Genomic DNA, 21699 nt, shown 5'->3' with positions numbered 1-21699 from the left:
GAAAAAGCACCCATATGGACTGTCAGCACCAGAGGCTGATCATTGGCCAGTGGAGCCATCACGCAGGCCCCAGGCTCCGTGTTCCTGAGCTTGGGCTGGCTTGGGCCTGGCTACTGTAGGCATTCAGAGGAGTGATCAGTAGAATGAAAGATTTTGTCTCTTTTTGCTAGAGCGGACGTGGCCTTCCCTGCGGTCAGGGTCAGGCTGTTGGGGGGAAGCAGGGCCAGGCAGAGCGCTCCAACAGGGAAAAGTGGACACTACTGGGAGTCGGACTTGGGGCTGTCCTCAGGAGCAGAGCTCAGGGGTGCCAAGCATGCCTGGGGAGCCTGCTCCCTGCTCCCCTAGACTGTTGCTGCCCTCATGGGAGGGGCAAGGAGCCCCTCGGTCTAAGAAGTGCCTATGTCACGCTTCAACTCTTGCTAGTCCTGTAGGTTTCCCGCCCAGGCTGTGATGTTCTTATGCTACGGAGTGTTGTCCTCATCTCTGAGCCAGAACTCCTGTCCTCGCTCCAGCATCCTCATGGTGTGGGGCTCAGTGGCATTGCCCCAGCAGGACACAGAACTCAGGAGGCAGCTACACCCGCTGCCCTGACCTCTGCTCACAGTGTCCTCACAGTCTCTTGCCTCAGTTTACATTTTATCCCAAGTGCACCAATTCTGTGAACTGACCCTTAAGACAAGCAAGAAAAGCAAACCAGAAGAGAGGGGCCAGCACCCTGGCGTCCTGGGTAAAGCCCCGTCGGTGATGGATTCACCCCAGGCTGCTCCATTTCTGAGCCGGCTCCCTGCTCACGCACCTGGGAAAGCAGTGAAGGATGGTCCAAGACCCCAAAATCTCAGCTTTGGAGTGGCCAGCCCCGGCCAGTATGGCCATCTGGGGAGGAAACCAGCAGGCGGAATAGCTCTCTCACCTTCTCTCTGTGTTTCTTCTTCAGTGTAACTTTTTCAAATAAATGAATAAATCTTTAAGAAAAAAAAGGTAAGAAAAAACAAACTGACCTGCTGTGCCTAAACAAAAAGGGGGCCCAGACACACACAGGAATTCACAGGGAATCAAGCTCTTTTCTCAGCAGGGGGAGAGACAAGCCACACTGCTCAAAATCTCGAACATTTTATTTTTTTTTAATTTGTCTAACAGTACATTCTTCAAAAGAGGTCAACCACTTCAGTTCCAAATAGAAGGATTAAATAATGCAGAAGAAAAGCAACTGCTCTCAGTGATGCAAACGCCTAATTACCCTGGAAAAAAGTATCTTTGTGGCGGAAGTGATGCAAAAATTCCCTAGAAAAACGTCATTTGTTGCCCATTGAGAGTCATTTTAAGGTCACTTTTATGTCTAGACCATCTCCTTGTTTCTGGCAAAAGAGTTCGGTGTGGTAATGGCTTGTGGTTCCCCCGGCTCTCGTGTAAAAAATGTAGACTAAGAGACATGACTGAAGGAGGTGCCTTTGCACCTTCATCGTGAGCGCGACCGTGGGCGCAAGACTCCAGTTGCCTTCATCTTCCCTGCCTCCCCCTCGCCACTGGCTGGGAGAGGTCACAGTGCCTGCAAGCAGGGCGGCTGCCAGCAGGTGTGCTGAGCCAGCCCTGCCCAGGCAGGGTCTGCGGTGGCTGCGGTGGCTGCGGACGGACGGGGCTCCCACAGGTGGGCTGGGGAGCAGCCGAGAGTGCCGGGTGCTCCCCGCCCCGCTGCTCTGCTCCTGGAAGGCCGGGGAGGGCAGAGGACCAGCGGGTAACTGGCCGGCTGCCTGCATAGAGCCCATGCTTACTGCTGGGACAAGAGTGCACTCCGGTTGGCTTTCATTTTTTCTAGACGCTTCACTAAGTGGCCGTTGCTGACCTCAAGCTCCTCTGTTTTATCCAAGGCAGATCGCAGCTGAAAACAAAGAAGAAAGGTTGTAAACTTGGGGAACTGTCTCTCCTCCGAACCTCCTCACCCGAGATGTGGTCGTTGCTGGGAATCCAGGCCTGCAAAAAGGCCCTCAGACCCACCGACCTCTGGGCAGCCAGAAGCGCTGAAGGCCAGGGAGGCCACGCCTGGGGGTCAGGCCTCAGGCTGTGGGACAGGGCAGGAAGCCATGCTGGCAGGCAGCAGAGAGACGCAGGTGCCTTGGGTGGTGGGATGTTGCGGCCTTGTGGCCCTAAGGAAGTGCATCACAAAGAGGCTAAGGCTTCAAGCCGACTAGGCAGGAAGTGTCAGGCCTGCAGGATTCCCAACCCACACATCCTTACAGACACCAATACCAGGCTCCCCAGCAGCCAGCCAGGCTGAGGGCAGTGAGGGCAGGCCCGGCCAGGAAGCCTGGAGTGTGTGGGCGAGCAGCAGGTGGTCTATGAGCAGCTCCCTTCCCCAGGGTACTCACCCCCGCTGTCTCCACCTGGCTGGAGTCTACTTCTTCCCGGTCGTTCCCGCCCCAGGCTCACCCTGCACAACCCAAACCACAGGGAGCTAAGAGGCCTCAGGAATTATGATGCACATGGATGGGTCTAGACTGATGCCTGAGCTAATGGCTCCCAGCAATGGTGCTGACCCTGCAGCCCTGGCTGGCTTTCCAGGTGGGTTTGCATGATCTGGCTGGGCTAAAGCTTTACTCCCCTGAGCGCACTGACTACGGGGACACAGGTCACCCCCTCTCTCCCTAGAAACACCTCCGGAATTTACCTCTCTTTGGAGTTTCCGCTTTTCAGCCTTAAGTTCATCTTCTATTTTTTCTGCATTTTCAGCAGCCGATTTATAACGTGATACTTGACTCTCTAGCCTCATTACCTGGAAGGGAGGGAGAGCCAGATGTAGGACTGTGCAGGGCATGAGCTCACAGCTGCAGGGACGGTTCTGGAGGCTTGGCTGGATGGGCTGTTTGTCCCTATCTCTTCGCGACCTCACTCTGATGGGGTCAGGGACCCGTGGCCCCCTGAGCCTGGTCTGCCAGGGTGGTTTCCTGTGTCCACACTCTGGCAGAGTGGGTCCCGAGACGGCAGCCAGGAGCAGGGGGCCCAACCATGTATGTACTCCTGGCTAACAGAGCCTCAGGCCACAGAACAGCGCCCAAGGGTACCACGCTCCTACTTGCTCCAGGAAAATTCCTAAACATTCCTGTTTCCTACACTGCCTGCACAGCTGAAGCGGGTGCTGGGCATGGAGTCCCCATGAGAGAAGCAGGCTGGCATTAGACGGGCCGCAGGTCTGGAGCCAGTCTGTCTGGGGACAAGGCTGAAATTCCTGTGGGAGAGGGATGGCCCGGCACGCAGGGCCTTCAAACTCACTTCTTTTTAAAGAACAACACATCTTCAAAACTCCCAGGCCACACCGGTTGCTCTCTACCAGGGCCAGCAGGAGCCGAGGGGAATGGCATGTCTTACAGCGGCTCAGTCCTGTCCCTTGCCTTCCCTCCCGTGGGCTCCCTGTGCTTCCCCTGCTGGGACACCGTGGGTCTGAGCAGGGCTGCTCTCCTTGCCCAGGGAAACGTCACTTGCGCACCAGCGGGGCTGCCCAGACGGCTGAGGGCGCTGCACGTACGTTTTGTTCTAATGCAGTTATCTCTTGCTCGGATTTTGCAAGTTTAAATTTGAGGTCGCTGATCTGTCTGTTGGCGCCCCCTAGAGGTTGGGAAGGAAAGAGAACATCAAGCTCTGGGCATTTCCCAATGTTCACACAATAATGACTTCTGGGAAATGAACCCTCACTTGGAATCTCTGGCCAACCTGACAGCTCCTGCCTGGGGCACCATGACGTGCCGGAACTGAGAAGGCACCGTCTTGCTGGGCACCCAGTCGGGACAGGGTGTCTGCACACCTGCATGAGCATGGCAGCCGGCCACACAGCGTCTGAGTGCAGACCAAGGCACGGGAGGGGCAAGGGCCACTGTGTACACTCATCTCCCTTAGGCTGGAGCTGTGCTGCAGTGAGGTCAAACCCGTTGCCCACACCAAACTGGCTTCCTGCAAGTGAGTCTGGGAAAACTGCAAAAGGCGGCCCAGATGTGGGGCATTTGTACCGACGTGACAGACCCAGGTGGAGTTCCAGGCACCCGGCTTCACCTGGTCCAGTCACCGCCCCAGCCTTGCGCCCATCTGGCGCATGAACTAGCAGATGTATGGTTGCTTTCTCTCTGTGGCTCTGCCTTCCAAAGAAATACATAAGCAAATAAACACATCTTTAGAAAAATCAACTCATCTCCTTTAGGCCCAAATCCATATTAGTGGTATTAAAATAATCATCTTTAAGTCTTTTGATGCCATCAGATGCAAAGCCTGATGGAGGAGCAGCTGGCGAAGCTGACGTGGCCACTCCCAGCACTTCGCAGGGCGGTGTCCGGAGGTGACTTAGGGGCCCCTGGGTCTATTTCACAGCTTTGTGCAGATATCTTCGTACTGTCCCTGCACATTCCTGTTATGGTCCTTCAGGGACATATTTGTGGCATGGGAGCTGCACAGGTTCTGCCCTGTGGTCCCCGTCTCTGGCACAGGGGAAGCAGTGTGCGTTCACTGGGCCTGGCCATGGACTCTGGGGGCTGGCATGGGAGCTGGACAGGTTCTGCCCTGTGGTCCCTGTCTCCTGGCACAAGGGAAGGAGGGTGCGTTCACTGGGGGCTGGCCATGGACTCTGGGGGCTGGCATGGGCGCTGGACAGGTTCTGCCCTGTGGTCCCTGTCTCCTGGCACAAGGGAAGGAGGGTGCGTTCACTGGGGGCTGGCCTTTACTTTGCAGATCCGCCATGTGCAGGTCCATCCCATTCTCCAGGATGTCGCCTTCTGGCTGCAGAATGTCCAACGGCTGGCCATTCTTCTGTTTCCCCTCCAGCTGCCCCTGGAGTTTCTTGATCTGAAAATGCCCGCAGGCGAAACAGGTGAATGTCTAGTCCGCCTGAACTGGAAAGGCTGTGTGCACGCCTGCTCACAGAGACTGCGGCTGGAAGCTGAAACCACACCCCTTCTTACCCCAGGCTCATCAGCTACTGGGGCCAGGACCCGGGGACCGGGAACCACAACTGTTAGCACCAAAACTGTGGTAAATGTCCCTCCCCACCACCTTCCAGATGGGCAGTGTCTCCTCCAAAGAACTGCCTGTACTAAAGCCCTCTGTCCCCCAGGGTCCCAGGAAAGAACCTGGGTCATTTCCACCACCTCGGAGGTGCATTATCTTGTGACTCCATGGTAGGGCAGATATTTCTACGTGGAAGGACTTCTGGGACTCATAGAGATGATTCAAAGGCGGCTTGGCTTCTGAGTTAGAGAGCCAGCCCCGGGCTGCCACCTGGAAGGAGATGCCAGGAGCCTGCCAGGCCCAGGGCATCGGCCCCCGGGGCGGCTCCATGGACAGGCAGTGCTGGAGGTAGTCTCCTGCCTAGGCATCCCTGAGTCAGGAGCAGCCTGCAGGTGCTGTGTGCGCAGTACAGCGGCTGCCTGAAGACCCTGGGGACCTGGAGGGCACTATCTCACGGTGTTTAGTGCCTTTTCCATTACTGAAAGAATTTTCAACCAAAGGGTTCGACTTGGGCAAATTCTGATTGGGCTTCTGAGGGCAGACAAGCAACACTGTCATCCTCAGGGAGTGGCCATGGAAGGACTGAGTTGATGGTTCACACATGACACGCACGCAGTAGGACAGCTGTCTGGTGTCTCTTGGGGTAGGAGAGAAGAAAAGCTATGGGCACAGAAACCCAGGGGGTCAGGAGGCCAGGGGACACCTGCCAGCCAGGGCTGCTGACAGCTGACTGCACTGTGTCAACCCAGGGCACTGCACGGAAGACGAGAGGTGACCAGTGGCTCCTGCACCCCTTGCTCTGGCTGACCCATGGAAGCCTCTACGCTCTACTGGAGACAGCGACCTGCACCGATACACCAAACGCACCTCTGGCTTCCTGGCTTGGAAACACCCTCACTGAAACTGCCAGACCTCGGGCCGTCTGGCTGATCTGACAGTTACGTCCAGGCACCTGGTCTAGAGGTCTGGCGTCCTGGCCCAGAACTTGCAAAGTAACAAAAAGATCATTACCTGTTCCAGTAAGGCTTCCCGTTCGTCAGTGAGCTTTTTCAACCTAATATCTGGAGAAAATCAGAGAGACACGGTGCGTGAGGCTGTGCCGTTTACCCCTCCCGCGTGGCTGAGCTGAGGGACGGGTGTGGCGTTAGTGGCATGGAGCATGAGGGGTGAGGCACGTACCACGGATGAGGCCACAGACAGCACTGGGGGTGGCTCAGTCTCCCAGGCATGCTTCCGAGCAGGAGCAGCGTCCGGCTGCATGCAAACAGCCTGGTCTTCTACCTTAGGGCAGCATGCAAGAACGCTAGGGCCACAGCACACTGCAACACAAGAGCTCACAGCCTCACGGCTCAGCGTCGTCAGCGACCAACAGACCCGTCACAAGAGCACCGGCCACGCGCCACCTGCGAGCTGCTTCTCTTGCCCGCACATGTCTCCCGCACACTCACGGGCGGCAGGGCTCGGACTAGACATCTACAGTGCTTAAGTCAGTCTGCAGACAACACGTCTGCTGCCTCAGCTACCAAAAGCCGTTGTTCTTTTGAGGAAAAAAAGTGCAGGAAAAGTTGATTTCTGTAACCGTCATAGGCCCAGGCTTAAAACTCTCCACCCACCCCCAAATGTCAGCACCCGGGGCAGAGGAGACCGAGGTCTTGGGAGGGCTCAGGTGTTTGCGGGAATCCCACACCAGTCTGAAGGCAAAGGACACGTGACGGTGAGGTGCTGGGTCAGGCAGGCAGTGTCCTGGCAGCTCCCATGGCACGAGCCTGTCTCCGTCCACAAAGTTCTCCCATAAAGTGCTTCTACCACAGACGTGGTCCGGGCCCCAGGACAGTTAACCAATTTCCCTAGGGGCTTGTGGCTGGGGATCAGGGCTGCTGGTCGACCACCCCTGCACGTTGCTGATTTTCCAGGTCCGTGGCTGTACCTCAGAGTGGAAGCCTGCCAGCCAGGGCCCTCACTCCCCCAGGAGCCCTGCACTTCGGCCAGCTGGCTCCACACTCCTGGTGGTGTAAAGATCCGCTCTGACTAGCCACAAGGCAAGGAAATCAGTCCTAACCAATGCGTCTTGTTTGCACGTTAAAAATCTAGCCATGCTATAATCCAAGTCAACAAACCTTCCCTGGTCCTTTTTGCAAAGACCCTAAGCTTGTCATTTTGTGAGGCTAAAAAAAAGTTGTACATAACATAAGCTTGTGTGATTCTTTTAAATTCCATCTCAGCTTGCATACAGCTCAATAGCTTCCGACAGGCACTCCATTCTTTTCCCCTCAACGTGGGGGCAGAGGGCTCTTATCCAGTACCACTTTCCAATTTATGTATTTTACACTTCAACACGCAAAAACTGAAGGCATCTTAGGAGACAGCAATCGTGAGGCTAGTGTGTGACTCTTATTCTTTTCCTTAGAAACAGTCAATGTCCTAGGTAACCAGCAGAAACCACCTAGTGAGGTGACAGTCAAGGTCACCTGACCTTCGGCTTCACGGCAGGAAGAGTAGGACACGTAGCAGAGGCAGGACTTTGAAAGAAGAGAAGGAACAGCTACACAGCTTTGAGCAAGTGGGAGATGGAAACAGGCAAAGTTGTTTGATACGAAGACAGTAAGAGGTTGTGTTTTATAGCCCTAAGAGTCAGGACGTCGGATTGAATCCGGGACAGCAGCGACACCATGGCACATCTGGCAGGAGGACTGGAAGCCCAGGGCTACTCCATGCTCACTGCGTCAGCTGCGTCGGTCTCGAACTCCATGTGTGAACAGGCATAACCCGTCCATTTATGGTTTTCCTATAAAATGCCCGCATGTCAGAGATCCTGAGATGGGACACAGACAAACATGGCCTTTCAGAATTGCCCTGGGATGGCCAGTCCCAGGCAAGGTAGCCCCTCGTCCTGGACTCCTGCCACTGTCCAGGGAAGTGGCTGCACGCTCACCAAGCCCGGCTTCTTCAGGCACTTGTCCCGGAGCTGCAGCTCTCCCCGTCCTCGGTCCTCGGCATGGCTGAGTGAGGCATGGCGGGGTTAATCACGACTTTGGCACCATGTCTTTTCCATCCAGTAGGTGGAGCTGGTCCTCTCTCTACCACCCAGGGCTATCACGGAGCCACCTGGGGAGGCTTCCCCATTCCCCTCTCCCCAGTAGCCAGGGAAGCTGAGGAAACCAATGGGGTTTTGCGGGGCTCCCAGCCGTGCCCAGGGTCAGCTTTCCTCCTGCCCGCAGCCATGCTCTCTCCTGCCAGGTGCAGCCAGGGCCCAAAGGGATCTCGCTGCCACCAGCCGCTCACATCGGGAACCCCAAGTCCGGGGTGGTGGATGGGGAGGAGGCGGCAGAGCAGGACAAGATGCTGTATGGGCACCCACGGTCCTCCAGGCAGCTCCTGGGGGAACCGAACTGGCAGCAAGACATCTCTGCTGCCAAAGTTGTGAAATCACATTTAGGAGTGGCCTTCAAAACAGTGTTTTGTGAAAATGTGAAAATGTATCATTTAATTCCATTTTCCATGCAGTTTTGCAAGTACCTGGGCAAAACTCACTCTCAAACACCCGCTTGCTTTCCAACCTCGGGAATCCGAGCCCGTCACTGCGTTCTGTCCTGCGCACACACACACTGGCCCTGAGGGTGCAGCAGGCACGCTGGGGCCTGGACCTGAATCCAGGCAGCAGTGGCCAGCATCTCCGCCTGTTACAGCGACATCCGAATGGTCGGTTCCCCGAGGGGGTGAGCCTTTGATGCAGACTTTCTGAATGCCCGCACGCATCTGCATGTGACCTAAACCCCAGGCCCTCGCCCCCGCAACGATGGCCTTTGCTGTGTTTGCTGGTCACCGTGTGGGCGTCCGTGTCACTGCCCCCCTAACAGGGAGACATGACCTGCTGAGGCTGACCAGGGAGCCATGCTCCAGCCCGCTGTTCTTTCTCGACACAGCTGTCTGCAGTCCTACTCTGACCACAGCCGATGCTGTGCGGTGTGGTGGGACTGCCGGGTGGCTGACATGAGCTCCTGGGGCAGCTGGGGGCCCTCACTGAGTGCTGGTGAGTGGCTTCCCCAGAGGGCACGCAGCACAGGAGCGGGAATGGCTGTCCGGCGAGCATCCTGGCAGAGGCAGGCTCTGCTAAGGACAAGGCCCTTCAAGGTGCCGCAGAGGCCTGGGCTGCATTCTCCAGTGAAGCCTGTAGTTTTCTATTTATGTGGCGCAAGAGGGGAAGGCTCTCACCCCGTCCTCTCCCTCACTGCGGGACGCCTTCATGGCAAAGCCCAGCCTCTCCCCGCCTGTTCCCTCGTACCCTTCAAGCCACTCTAATGCTCAGAACAGCTAAGCACAGCTCCAGGACGTAGACCCCCTCAACTGGGGCTCCCCGGCTCTCTGGAGAGGACTAGGGGTGGTCTGGCCGCTCCCTGGGGCAGTCCCGCCCACAGAAAAGCAGGAAGACCGAGAAGTTGGGAGGCAGCACTACTTTCTGGTTGACCACAACCAGAGTCAGATTCTGCCCAAGCAGCCCAAAGACTGGAGCCACAGGCTTGTCAAATCACACAACACGTTTATTTCATTTGCATCAGAACACAGGGCTTGCCTTCCACCTTCCTGAGGTACAGGCATTTCTGCACTCCATGACGTCTTGTAACAGTAACACGAGCTCGCATCATCTCCACGGTGCCCACAACACTCACAATGCATGTTCCATGGTGGCTTTATATTTTACAATGATTTTTAAAAATTTACCTTTACAATTATTTTTAAATGTTTCTTTATATAGAAAAAATATATATATTTCCAGGAGGCAGTTCAAAACAATAGTTTTGCAATAAGAATACACTGAGAAGCAGCAAATAAAAATATTTATGCCAAAATACCAGAAGTGAATCAACTTTTTCCAATGTCCTACAGTGGACTAACAGGCAGACTGCATGGGGATGACAACCTGTGCACGGCTCCTCTCAGACAGCACAGACGTGGCTGCAAAGGCGCAGCACAGCTTTAAGTAACTTAGCCCGCCCCCACACCACAGTCACAAATGCAACTCAAGACATGTCGCTTCCACACGAAACTTAAAAAAGATTCTGTGTATAAAATGGATTTGGTACAGCATCATAAAGTGAAGGCAAAAGCATCGTACCAGCAAACGCGGGCAGGTGGGCAAGGTGAGACGTGACCGTGGGAGGGGGAGAGGCCAGCGCCATCCCCCAGGTGTGTCTGGGCATGCGCCGCCCCTAGAACGGTCCACTGCTGCTCTGAGGCGCGCAGCCTAAGGACACGCGGCCATCTTGCCTTTACAGAAAACAGCACACACATCGAAGTCGAAGATTAAGGCACACACATTCCACTGAGACCTTTTTAAATACCCGTGATACCCAGGAATGTCATTTGGCCATTTTAATATATTTGGTCAAGAACTTCCACACTCTTAGCATAAAGCGATCTTCCCATCTAAGCTGGAGGATGTGCAGAACACACTGCTGCTGGAATGTTCTGGAACGTGATGCCGACTGCCATACTGCTGCCTTTCTGACCTGGGTGACACCTCCCAGTAACAATAGGGAGCGAGGTGCTGATGGTTAGGCAGGGGCTCTGCCATCGGAGGGACCGGGCCAAGCCTCCAGGGCACGCCTGCCTCCGCCAGCCTCCCAGCTCACGACAGAGTGCAGTCCTCCTTGGCGCGGCCCTTCTCACTGACCCCCTTCGCACCCACTCTGCCGTTCCCCTCCTCTCCTTCTGGGGCAGACAAGTTGCCATCCTCTTCCACAATGCCGTGGTCATCTGCAGCCTTCCTGGCCGTCTGACTGGGCTGATCACACATCACTGGCGTGTCAGCACCTGCTGTGTGGGAGGCGTCGCGGAGCTCCTCCAAGGGACTTGTGTCTTCCAGCAGGGTGCTGCCAGCCCTACCCTTTTCAGTGTCATCTTTCATGGCATTTCCGTTGAGTTCTTCGTCACCAGCTCTAGAGCCTGGGGCTTGCACTGTGTCACTGGAGAGACCACGCGTGTCTCCCTCAGCTGTGATGTTCCTTGCTGTGGCTTCTGTGTCACCATCTTCTCGGTGAAGCTTTCCATCCAGCGTACTTTCGGGAGCTCCTGGACACTCATGATGTTCACTGCTTCCCGCCGTGGTCTCCTGCTCTGGGTCTTCCAGCGGCTCCTTCTGCACTTCCTGGGCTTGGTCTGGGTCAGCAGGTCCGGCCTGCTCGCCCCCAGCTTGACCGGACTCCGCTTCCGCGCAGGCTAGCTCCTTCCTAGTGTCTGCCTGGGATTCTGCAGCAGCCACCTTCTTCTTCTTGTTCTTCTTCTTCTTGTTCTTGACCTTCTTCTGCGAGGGCTCCATGGCTTCTCCCTGCTGCTCGTTCTTGTCCTCAGGCTCCTTCATGGTGACGGCGACGCTCTCGGCACCCGTCGCTTGCTGCGCTTGCTGGTGGCCGTCCCCAGCTGCTGGAGAGGCAGCGATACCCTGGACCCTCTCAGCCTCCACTTCTGCCTCTCCGTCCTCCTCGGCACTGTTCTCCCTGCTGACGCCTCTGCCCTCCATGGGGCCTTCCTGGGCGGCAGGCTCTTTCCCTGGACCCTGCCCTGCGCCGGGGGCCGACGCCTCCGGGCTGCCATCGTGACCGGCCACATCTTTGTTATCCCTGGGAGAGCCTGTGGCTTCTGTGCCCCCGTGCCCAGCGTGAGAGGCCCCTGCCTCCTCCATGGCTCCAGTGTGGTCTCTGCTGCGCTCCACGGGCTCCAGCCTGCTCGCCCTGTCACCTCCAGACGTCTCCGTGGCAACGGGCTCTGGACACAGGTTGGGGTTAGCCATGCCAGAGCTGTTTTTCAAATCCTCTAGTTTCTCTTCCTCCTGCGTGCCTGTAGAATCTGCACTGTGGTTTTTGATGTCTGGCCCATTCCCAGCACCTGGGGCTTGATTTCCTGAAGCCCCCGCCCAGCCGGGCTCCTCCAGGGAAGCTCCGGGCCCCATGGCCGCCAAGGTCATGGCCTCCCTCCTCTCGGCCTGCTCTGGACTTTCGGGGAAAGAAGTGTTATCTGGAATGTGGTTTTCCACCTGTTCCTCATCTCTGGCATTTCCTAACGACCCTGGGAATGGGGCACTGCCCCCCGAGGTTCTCTGCTCCTCCACACTGCCACGGCGCTGCAGCACCCCTCTGTCCACACCATCCCGTGCTGTGTCCTCTTTGGGCTGGGGTCGCTCGGGCTCCTGTGCCATTTCGCCTTGCCCCACATTCTCCTTTTGCACCTCCACTCCACTGGCTCTTCCTAAAAGACCATTGAGAGAATTGAACGGATCCTGTCACGTGCTGACCGTTCAGTACATATTAAAACATAAACCCAGGCTCTGCTTCCTTCCCAACCCTGTTCCTGGAGGGACGCAGAGAGAGACAGAGTCTTTGAAGAGCCACAGGAGACAGGCGCGTTGGCCAGTGGCATGGCAAAAGAGCGACCAGCGTGAGCCCCGTGTGCACTGGCACAGCTCCGAGGCAGGTGGGCTGGCTCCGGAAGGTGCAGCTGGACAGCGGGAAGCGACTGGCCGGCTGGGTGAGCCCAACTTCGGGCTCGCTGCTGCAGGAACACCGACTGCTCACCCCTCCACAGGTATCAGCCTCCCTGCCTTCCACACAGTCCCTTTCTTAAAAGGAATATTCCAGTTGGCTTTTAGGAACTCTGCCTCAGGTCACCAACATGCCAACAGGAGTCTCCCACCCTCGCTCCAAAGCAGCGGTCAGCATCTCCTGAACACCACTCAAGCCATACACTTTGTTAAAGGAGAGATCACTCCCCGTCACAGGGCACTAGTGGCTCTGGAACGACTTCCTGCCAACAGCCCACCTGCAGGCTCAACAGCTGCACTGAGGGCCACCGCCCATGTCGGAGGACATCTAACCCAGGCAAAACAGAGACAAGTATTCCTAGTCTTTGGAGAGTGGTCTACTTCACCCTTCACAGATTTCTAGCTATAACTGCATTTGTTTCCTGTTAACGAAGCAGCATTCACTTGTCAAAGACACTACTAACGTGCTGGGAAGTCCCCAGTCTGTCGCTGATGGAATATGCAATAAAACACACACGGAGACCGCTTACAAACCTGGGTTTCCGACTCCAGAGCGTCTCACAAGATATTTAAGATGCATATTTGCATCACAGCACGGTCAGAAGAGGGAACTGACATGGATTCATTATCCCTTCTCACCAACTTCAACACCACACCTGGAGCTAAGGCATTGCCTGCCTCCCTGGGGGCAGGCCCTGAGAAACTGGGGCCCGCAGGTGTCTGCATTTCCAGACGGAAATAAAGACACGGAAGCTCCTATGAAAGGTCATGGACTCTGACCTTACTCCCAGCCTTGCAGGGGGTCACCCCAAAGTCAAGGCCTGTGACAGACATCAAGAACTTGTGTCCAATCACCAAAAACTACATTCCTCCCATCTAGTGGGCTCTGTTTTCTGTTCTTGCAGAAGCAAGAATGGCGGAGGAAGAAGCACCATCCCCTGTAACAGGTGGGTGTGGTCTGTGACTGACAGGTGGGTGTGGTCTGGCTCCCACTGGGAAGGCCCCGCCCAGCACTGAGGCTGCCGGGCCACCCTGACCCAGCCAGGCCTGGGCACCAGGCTGAGGTGCGCACGCCCCTGGCGGCTGGGACTGCAGTACACGTCTGGGTGAGCTGAGCCTGCAGATGTCGGCTCACCTCCCTGGCGGCTGCAGCTACTCAGCTCTCTGGACAAGTCTGCGCCAGCATGGCTCAGATAGCCACAGTCGGCCATGCATCTCGGGAAAGCTAAAGGGGCTGGTGGGCGCTGAGGCTCGGCGCTAGTTTCACTTGGCAGCTATGAAGAGCAAAGGAGATGTGTTCTCGAGCTGTCGGTGGTAAGCACTATATAGAGTTGCATGCCGGACGATGCGTGGGTGATCATGTCGGTGGGCAAGAAAATGACCATGAAGTGACGGGACAGCAGCATGCTGTACGGCTGTTAATGGATGCATGGAAGGTGGGGTCAGTGCTGATGGGAGAGGGAGCACGCAGCCACAGCAGGACACTCACCTGGAGGCCCGTCCCCCAGGGACCTGAGGGCACTCGGCTGTTCCGTGGTCACCTTGGCAGGGCCCTGGTGGCCCACATTGTTGGGCAGGTCAGGAGTCTCTCCATTGGTAGCTATTTCTGAGTTTATGATGATTCCATGTTTCTGGGAATAAAAGCAGTGTGGCTGTCAGCAGTAAGATGGGAAAATGCGGACCCTGAAGTGATCACAGACGGTGAGCTGGTCCTACACTTGCCGACACCCCACGCACATCCACGCATCGCAATGCCTTCCTCCTCTTGGGGCCCCATCTGCGGCTGAGCCACTGATGACAGGCGCCTTGTTAAACCCGGGGTGCATCCTTCAAACAGACAGGGCCGGCTGTGGCCCTCAAGTGGTAGGGGTTTCCAGATGCTGCCTGGCTTGTGCAGACTACACAGTGACTGCCACCGCTGTGCCCGGGCCCCAGGCTGGCTGTCACTGGCTCACTGCCACCATTGTGCCCGGGCCCCAGGTTTGTTTCTGTCACTAGCTGACTGTCACCATTATTCTCGGGCCCCAGGTTTGCTGTCTGTCACTGGCTCACTGCTGTAGCTGGCCTAAGGCTTCTCCAGTGCTGTTCTCGCGGCCTTGGTGAGCAGCCTCACTGTGGACCTCAGCGCTGGGCCCCGCTTCCTGCTGCTCTCAGCTCAGGTTCTCAGAACACCAGGGTCACATGCCGAGATGTTTCTGGGGACCATTCAGGAATTGTTCCTGTGGTCCTGTGAGAGCCACTTGGGGTGCTGCTCTCTGTGGGGTCTGTGCTCTGGGTCATCCCTAACAAGGCCCCGTCCCTGCGATTCGGGTCACAGAGCACGTCTCAAAGTCTGTCCCCTCGGCCTTGTGTGCTCTGCGGCTGCGTGGAGACCTCCTGAATCAGGCTTTAAGACGGACACGCCAGGTCCCCAGCTCTGGAGAACCTGCTAGTGACTGTAGAAAGAGTGTAGGTAATCTAGCAAGAACATTCTTGGAGCAGGGCTCTTCTACCACCTGTTACGCTTGCAGGCAGCTCAAGGTCGTGAGCGGATCCTGCTGAAGCCACACTGCCGACCCAGGACCTGTCAGCCGAGCTGGCTGAGGGAACTGACATGGGTAATGCTAGCGCCAGGACGCTGTGCGTGCAGGGAGGCCCAGGACCCGCGCGGCCTCCGCAGCTGCTCCGCCGGACCTCTGGCTCCATACCTTCAGTTCCTCTTTGAGTGTGACTACTTCTTCTCTAAGGTCATCGCGCTCACTCCTTATGGAATCAAAGAACTCCTTCTGCCTCTCTAGCGCCTGGTGGGCAGCCGAGGTGAGGGAGACAGAGAGGTCGGCAGAGGTGAGCAGGGCACTTGCAGCTGATCCTGGCCGAGTCGAAGGGCTAGAGGGGCTGCGTTGAGATGTCGCATGCACGGACCCAGCTCGCCAAGGGGAGCGTGTGCCCTGAGCCCCCTGCCTGTCTACCCACCCTGAAGACACGCCTCTCCAATCATGCACACACCATGCTCTTCAGCCTCCTGCCCCACTCTGCATGCAGACTCACACCAGTGCAGGGGAGTTCAGGGAGCAGTGAGCACCCATTTCAGAGAAGGGTAAGTAAAGAACAGGAGTGTCCACACAGGGGATTCGCTCTTGTCACAGAGCAGAAGCACACAGGCACCCAGGCACTGCTGCTGGCGAGCGGGGGCCTGGTATTACTCTGTGGCATCAACTCGCACGTCCCCTGTCGGGGCTCTCTGTATGAGTTACAGGTTTCTTTGTCATTATGAAGCTCAGCAGCTCCTCTGGGTGGGGGTGCGGACCCCCGTCCCTGTTCTTCACTCGCCTCCTTCTGCTAGTGCAGGGAGAGGGGGCTCAGGAGGTTTATGGGGAGTTCTCAGGGCAACGCGTGGGGCACAGCCCCTTCCACTTTGCAGTCCCATCTAACCCTTCCAGGGAAGTGCAAAGGCCTGCCCCTGGTGCCCGCCTCCACAGTGCAGGCTTAGGGGGCAGCCACGGACTTCCAGGTTGACGTCAGGGTCAAGTTCTAGGTTAAGAGCAGGCTGGGCGAGCTAGCACATCCACCCGCTGTTACTTGGGTGTCCCGAGGGGCTTTTCCCGCAGGCCATGCACTCATGCGCGCGCCTTCGCCAACCAGAGACTCCGTGGGGACCACCGGCCAGGCGGCCTGCCCGCTGGCTCACGTGTCAAACGCGTGCGAGTCCTACCCCTATCTTTTTGTCTTTCCACTCTATCGTTTCCTGAAGGTCAGAAATCTCCCTGACATAGCTCGCCTGCTTCTGCTGCAGGTGTCGGATTTCCTGAGGAGAGCAAGAGGAGGAAAGAAAGCAGACCTAGGGTTAAGCAGGAAGGGAGACCCCGAGAGTGCCATGGCTTCCCCGACACAGCCTCGGCTCACCGCAGCACCCCAGGTTTAGACAGGCTGTGCTGAGGCGCTGCATGTGTCTTGCTTCTCATAGGCGCCAGGGAAGTCATGATAGAGTGACGAATGCCAAGCCAGCTGTGCACAAGGGAGCCACGTGCATGGCAGGTGCAGAGGCTCAGAAACACCACCCACGAGGGGCCTGCAGTTCTGGGGGTCGGAAGTACACGGTGAGTCCCAGGGTTAACACTGAGGCTTTCTGCAGGCTCCGAGGGAGCGCCAAGTCGAGGCCTTTCCCGGCAGCCTCTGGAACCCGGCTGTACTCCCTGCGCCCCACATTCCACACCCTGCTTGAGTGGTCACCTCTCCTGTCCCTCCTGCAGGCCCTTCCTCTTCTAAGGACCCTGGTGACCTCTTCAGCCCACCTGAAGCCAGGAGGACCTCACCCCAAGGCCTGGAGCCCACTCACATCTCCCCAGGCCCCTCCCCCGGCAGTCATGTGGTCCAGGCTCCTGTGACAGGGAGGTGGACATACTTCCTCAGACAAACTCAACACCGCAGACAATGGGAACACCCAGCCCTGAGAAGCTGGGCGGGGTGGGGCGGTCAGCCTCAGAGCTTCTGTGGAAGGCAGGTGACGCCAGTAATGGCCACTCGCTGAACTGTGTTCCTCTGAGTCCCCACGGACCCCGCCCCTTTCGGAGGTGATCAGGGTTACACAAGGTCGTAAATATGGGGCCCTGGTCCCATGGGCAGGACACACCCGACAGCTGGCTGCCTCGCGGCCACAGGAGACAGGCCTCATGGGCACGGGCCCGGATTTGGCATGCCCAGCTTCTGTTGCCGATGCCCAGCAGCCCAGGGCACCTGCACGGTGGTGAGCCCGGGGGAAGACGGGTACACACACCTCGAGCATTTCCTCGCGCTGCCTCAGGGCCTCCTTCATCTCAGCAAACTGGAACTGCAGGACACTGTGGGCGTGCTTCTCCCGCTCGAACTCCTGCAACGGGACAACAGTGGAGGGAGAATCTTGTCACTCAAGGGCCAGGACAGGAAGTGAGGGGCAGGCACACGGAGCAAAGCTGCTCTGTTGGGTCTGGGCTTTTTGTCCTGCTGGCAACCTAGCCAGCCGCTGGGACTCAACCAAGGGCCCGGAGCTCAGGGGAGGGACAGCGGGAAGCGCCTCTGGACCTTGCTACCTGTCCTCCCCACCCCCCGCCGACTCCCAGCAGAGACAGGCTTCCCTGCTGGCCTCAGCTCAGCCTGCCCTGCCCTGAGACCCACTTAGTGCCCCTTGCAGCTCCTCTGCAATGAGAGCTGGGTGCCCGGTCTCTTAGTAACGTCCAAGTGATGACCGTTATCCACCCAGGCTGGGCTCAGGAAGCGTGCTGGGCCCCCTCCCCGCAGCACCTCAATGCCTGGAGAAGTCTCGCCTCTCCCAGCACTTGGGGAGCACAACCCCTCCTGGCTCTCCCATTCAGTCCTGCCACTGCACATGAGGGAGCCTTGAGTTGTATGGCCACCTGACTCTGGACGCCTGAGAGCTGCAAGATTTCTCCAGTGGTTTCTTAAAGGACAAAGACACACACTACGTTCTCTGTTATTTCAGAATCTCTAAACACTGGAACAATATTCTAGGGTTTCACAACTAGTTTCCCTAAGTATGAAACGCCAGTGTTCTCTGCTCTAACTTCACAGGGATCATCACCAAAGCAGACTGTGACTTCCGTCCAGTCACTGCATGCTGATGATGAAGTCCAGGTGTTCCTACTGAAACCTGCACCAAGACGCCTTTCCCGGAGTTTAACGAAGGCACCTGCACTGCTCCTTTTCCCAACCAGCAGAAAATAAAGGGGACGTAACTTCTTAAGAAGCTGAATACCTACAGTCGTGGCATTAAGAGAAGTAAGAACTGGAACATCTCGAAGCCTGACTGGACCTTCACCGGCCATGCCTGCTCCTCCCTACGCGGTTATTTGTTCCGTGGGGATGACTGCACAACACTCAAGTTCTGTGGTAATGACGTCTCGCTCCCACGCTGAGCCTTGGCAAGTATGCCTGCTGTCCGGTGGAGAATGTGTGTGCAGCTGTGTGCATGCGTGTGACTTCTGAGCCCCCACCGCCGTGCATGGGATTTCCATGTTTCTGACCCCCCTCTTTCCCCAGGGCCCCCACCTGCACGCCCCGCACACACCGCAGCCACACCGCACCTTGTTCTTCTCCTCGTACTGGCGCCGGGACTCGGCCAGCTGCTCCTCGAGCTCTAGCAGCACATCCTTGAGCGTGTCCACCTGGTACATGAAGTTGGTCTTCTCGTTGTCCAGCTGCGCGTTGGAGACCATGGCCTTCTTGTACTTCTCCTCCACCTCGGCCAGGGATTCCTGCGGGCGGAAGTGTTGGAGGTTGCAAGAGGAGGGCCAGCAAAGGGTTGTTGTCGCGCTTCAGAAGAACAACCCCCAGAGTAACCGGAAGGCAGGCCGTATTCCCTGGCACAGAGAAGTCCCAGGATGGAGTGCACGGCCTGGCCTCCCCGCTCCTGGCACCGAGGACGAATCGCTGGTGGTGTAGCAGTGACAGCAGTACAGCTCAGAGGAAACGGGGTCCGGGCTGCAGAGACCTTCCCCGCAGCAGGCCAGGGCTGCCTGAAAGCTGCAGAAGCCACCACTCAAGACAGGCAAGTAGGACTCGGCAGAGTGCCACCATGTGGTGGCAGACGTGAAGAAACACCTGCCCAGCCTGCAGTGGGCCACGGACCAAGAGGTCCCACTGGCGAGCTCCCACCCCATGGATAGCTCAGCAAGGCTGCCACTGGGCAGGGCCTGGAAAGACAATGGTTATCCCTGTGAAAGGGCAGCCGAGCGCATCCTGCAGAGTAAGCATGGCTGCGCCCTTCCATGCCCATTCTCGGACAGATGGTTCTCAAGGGGAAGAACCCTGGGACAACCCCCTCCAGGGCCCCGGCAGGAGGAGCCAGGGCCCTGGGACAACCCCCTCCAGTGGCCCAGCAGGAGGAGCCAGGGCCCTGGGACAACCTACCCCCTCCCGTGGCCCAGCAGGAGGAGGAAGAACCCTGGGACAACCTACCCCCTCCCGTGGTCCAGCAGGAGGAGGAAGAGCCCTGGGACCACCCGCACCCCCAGGGGCCCAGCAGGAGGGGGCAGAGCCATGGGACCACCCGCACCCCCAGGGGCCCAGCAGGAGGAGGAGGAAGAGCCCTGGGACCACCCGCACCCCCAGGGGCCCAGCAGGAGGGGGCAGAGCCATGGGACCACCCGCACCCCCAGGGGCCCAGCAGGAGGGGGCAGCTGCTTGGCACAGGACAGGTCCACAGAGCAGCCTTCACACAGGCCATGGCTGCTCTCGCCATGCGTTTCCAAACCCTGGGGATGATTCTGGGTGCCACGTTGACTCCCAGTGGGCTCTCCTTCTAGGAGAGGTGGCCAGTAAGAGAATGACGAATCAGTAAGGGATGGAGCCCCCATTCCTGAATTCTATTTCTCTGGGAGTCTCTGGGGAATGGAAGAGGCAGTGAGCCATGGGTGCTGCAAGCTGTCACAGTCCCTTCCTGGGTGGCACAGCGACACCACACCATGCCCTGAAGGTATGAATGCCAGACAGCACATTCAGACGCCATGTCAGTTAGGAACGTTTGGCAGTAGGCAAATCCTCTACATATTTCCAAAGTGCAGTGTATCACACACCCGCCTTCCTAGGGGGCAGCAGGCAGGCAGTGTGAGAAGTGGGCAGGGGAGGGGCACCTGGACGCAGCCACCATACATGCAGTGAGCCCCCGAGGGACGGGGTGGTCAGTGGGCACAGGACATGCATGGGGCTGTTAGTGACCACGCCCCCGGGAGGTGGGTGGAGAACTGCAGTGGGGCTTCCCCCTGCCCGCAGCCTCTGTGGAGTGGCATGCACTCGCCACAGGGCTCTGGGGGTTCCAGGAAGGCCAGTCGGGTTAATAGCACGAGCCCACACTCTGGAAGCTGGTACCTTCATCTCTTTCAAGCCCTGCATGTATTTGCCTTCTACGTCCTGAATCTGGTCCTTTAACTCATTGAGCTCCTGGGAAACGGCACAGAACAGGGCAGAGGACGTCAAGGGAGGTGGCGATGGAGGGCGTGCGTGCAGATACACACACACACAGCTGGTTCACAGTCATGGCTCCCCAAGCACCACACACTCCCTGCTGTGCGCACAGCTCAGGGAGAGGCATGGGGCCATGTCACAGAGCCCCAGGCCTGTCCCTCACTTGTCTCGTTCACTACCAAACTCCTGGCACCCAGGTCAGCGTGTGGCATGAGCTGAACGCTCCAGCAGCACACACACGCCAGAGCAGGGACACACATCAGGAGTCCTGCTTGTACATTGCAGAGGAGCAGGCTACGTGTGGGGAGCCACAGGTAGCCAGGACCTGGGTCTCCCAGCTGTGTGTCCTCACAGCACAGCAGCCCCTGCCCCACAGCTGCCTGGCCCTTCCCTTTTCCCCTCCCCCGGGGCAGGAGTTCCCCAGCTGCCCCCACTCCAGTGAGGCTGGGTCCCTTGGTAACCAGCACCACGTATCACAAGACTGCAGAGATGACGCTGGGTGCCCCGGTTCTGGCTCCATGCTCTGGGGGTCACAGGGCCCTTCTGGGTGGGACCCCTTTAAGGCCTTGTCCCAGCTCCGCACTCTGCGGGTCAAGGGTCCCCTCTAAGGGCTTGTCCCAGCTCCACACTCTGGGGGTCACAGGGTCCCCTCTAAGGCCTTGTCCAGGCTCCACACTCTGGGGGTCACAGGGTCCCCTCTAAGGCCTTGTCCCAGCTCCGCACTCTGGGGGTCAAGGGTCCCCTCTAAGGCCTTGTCCAGGCTCCACACTCTGGGGGTCACAGGGTCCCCTCTAAGCCCTTGTCAAGGCTCCACATTCTGGGGGTCACAGGGTCCCGCTGGGTGGGACACCTCTAAGCCCTTGTCCCAGCTCTGCACTCTGAGGGTCACAGGGCCCTTCTGGGTGGGACCCCTCTAAGGCCTTGTCCAGGCTCCACACTCTGGGGGTCACAGGGTTCCGCTGGGTGGGACCCCTCTAAGCTCTTGTCCGAGCTCTGCACTCCGGGGGTCACAGGGCTCTGTCACTGGAAAGGCCCTCCATTCTGGTGTCAGATGTACTATGGCCTAGGTTAGCTATTCTGTACTTCCTACAGGCAATGAGCCAGAATACCTAGTGCCATCCCGGAGACCAAGGATGTGACAAAAGGACAGATACCTGTGGGAGGAAGACAAGACACATGGATGGCCACAGGTGTGGCCCCCAGAAGGAGAGTGCCTGTTCTCGGCCGAGGGACGTGCCTGCTAGGGT

General features: G+C 57.7%; 1 protein-coding gene across 18 annotated transcripts in view; it reads right to left on the bottom strand.

Annotated features, from left to right (window-relative positions):
- Positions 1–1635: 1635 nt before the first annotated feature.
- Positions 1636–21699, bottom strand: part of LRRFIP1 (LRR binding FLII interacting protein 1) — a 100865-nt gene continuing 80801 nt past the window's right edge. For 9 of the 18 annotated variants that reach the window (XM_058665173.1, XM_058665176.1, XM_058665174.1 and 6 more), the window contains 7 exons: positions 20357–20428; positions 18574–18744; positions 17271–17363; positions 16209–16301; positions 15205–15297; positions 14007–14148; positions 10536–12225 (listed from right to left, as the gene is read on the bottom strand). In XM_058665173.1, coding sequence (XP_058521156.1) covers positions 10610–12225; positions 14007–14148; positions 15205–15297; positions 16209–16301; positions 17271–17363; positions 18574–18744; positions 20357–20428 — 2280 coding nt within the window. In that variant the 3' untranslated portion in view covers positions 10536–10609. Of the gene's footprint in view, positions 1877–2662; positions 2768–3517; positions 3598–4700; positions 4822–5994; positions 6045–10535; positions 12226–14006; positions 14149–15204; positions 15298–16208; positions 16302–17270; positions 17364–18573; positions 18745–20356; positions 20429–21699 lie in introns of those variants that run through there. The other 9 variants (XM_058665182.1, XM_058665186.1, XM_058665187.1 and 6 more) reach the window with 6 other exon arrangements.

This window comes from Ochotona princeps, chromosome 5 (assembly GCF_030435755.1).
Source record: "Ochotona princeps isolate mOchPri1 chromosome 5, mOchPri1.hap1, whole genome shotgun sequence".
Taxonomy (NCBI): domain Eukaryota; kingdom Metazoa; phylum Chordata; class Mammalia; order Lagomorpha; family Ochotonidae; genus Ochotona; species Ochotona princeps.
Note: the sequence above shows the minus strand (reverse complement) of the source record. Positions and strands in the feature narration are given on the sequence as shown.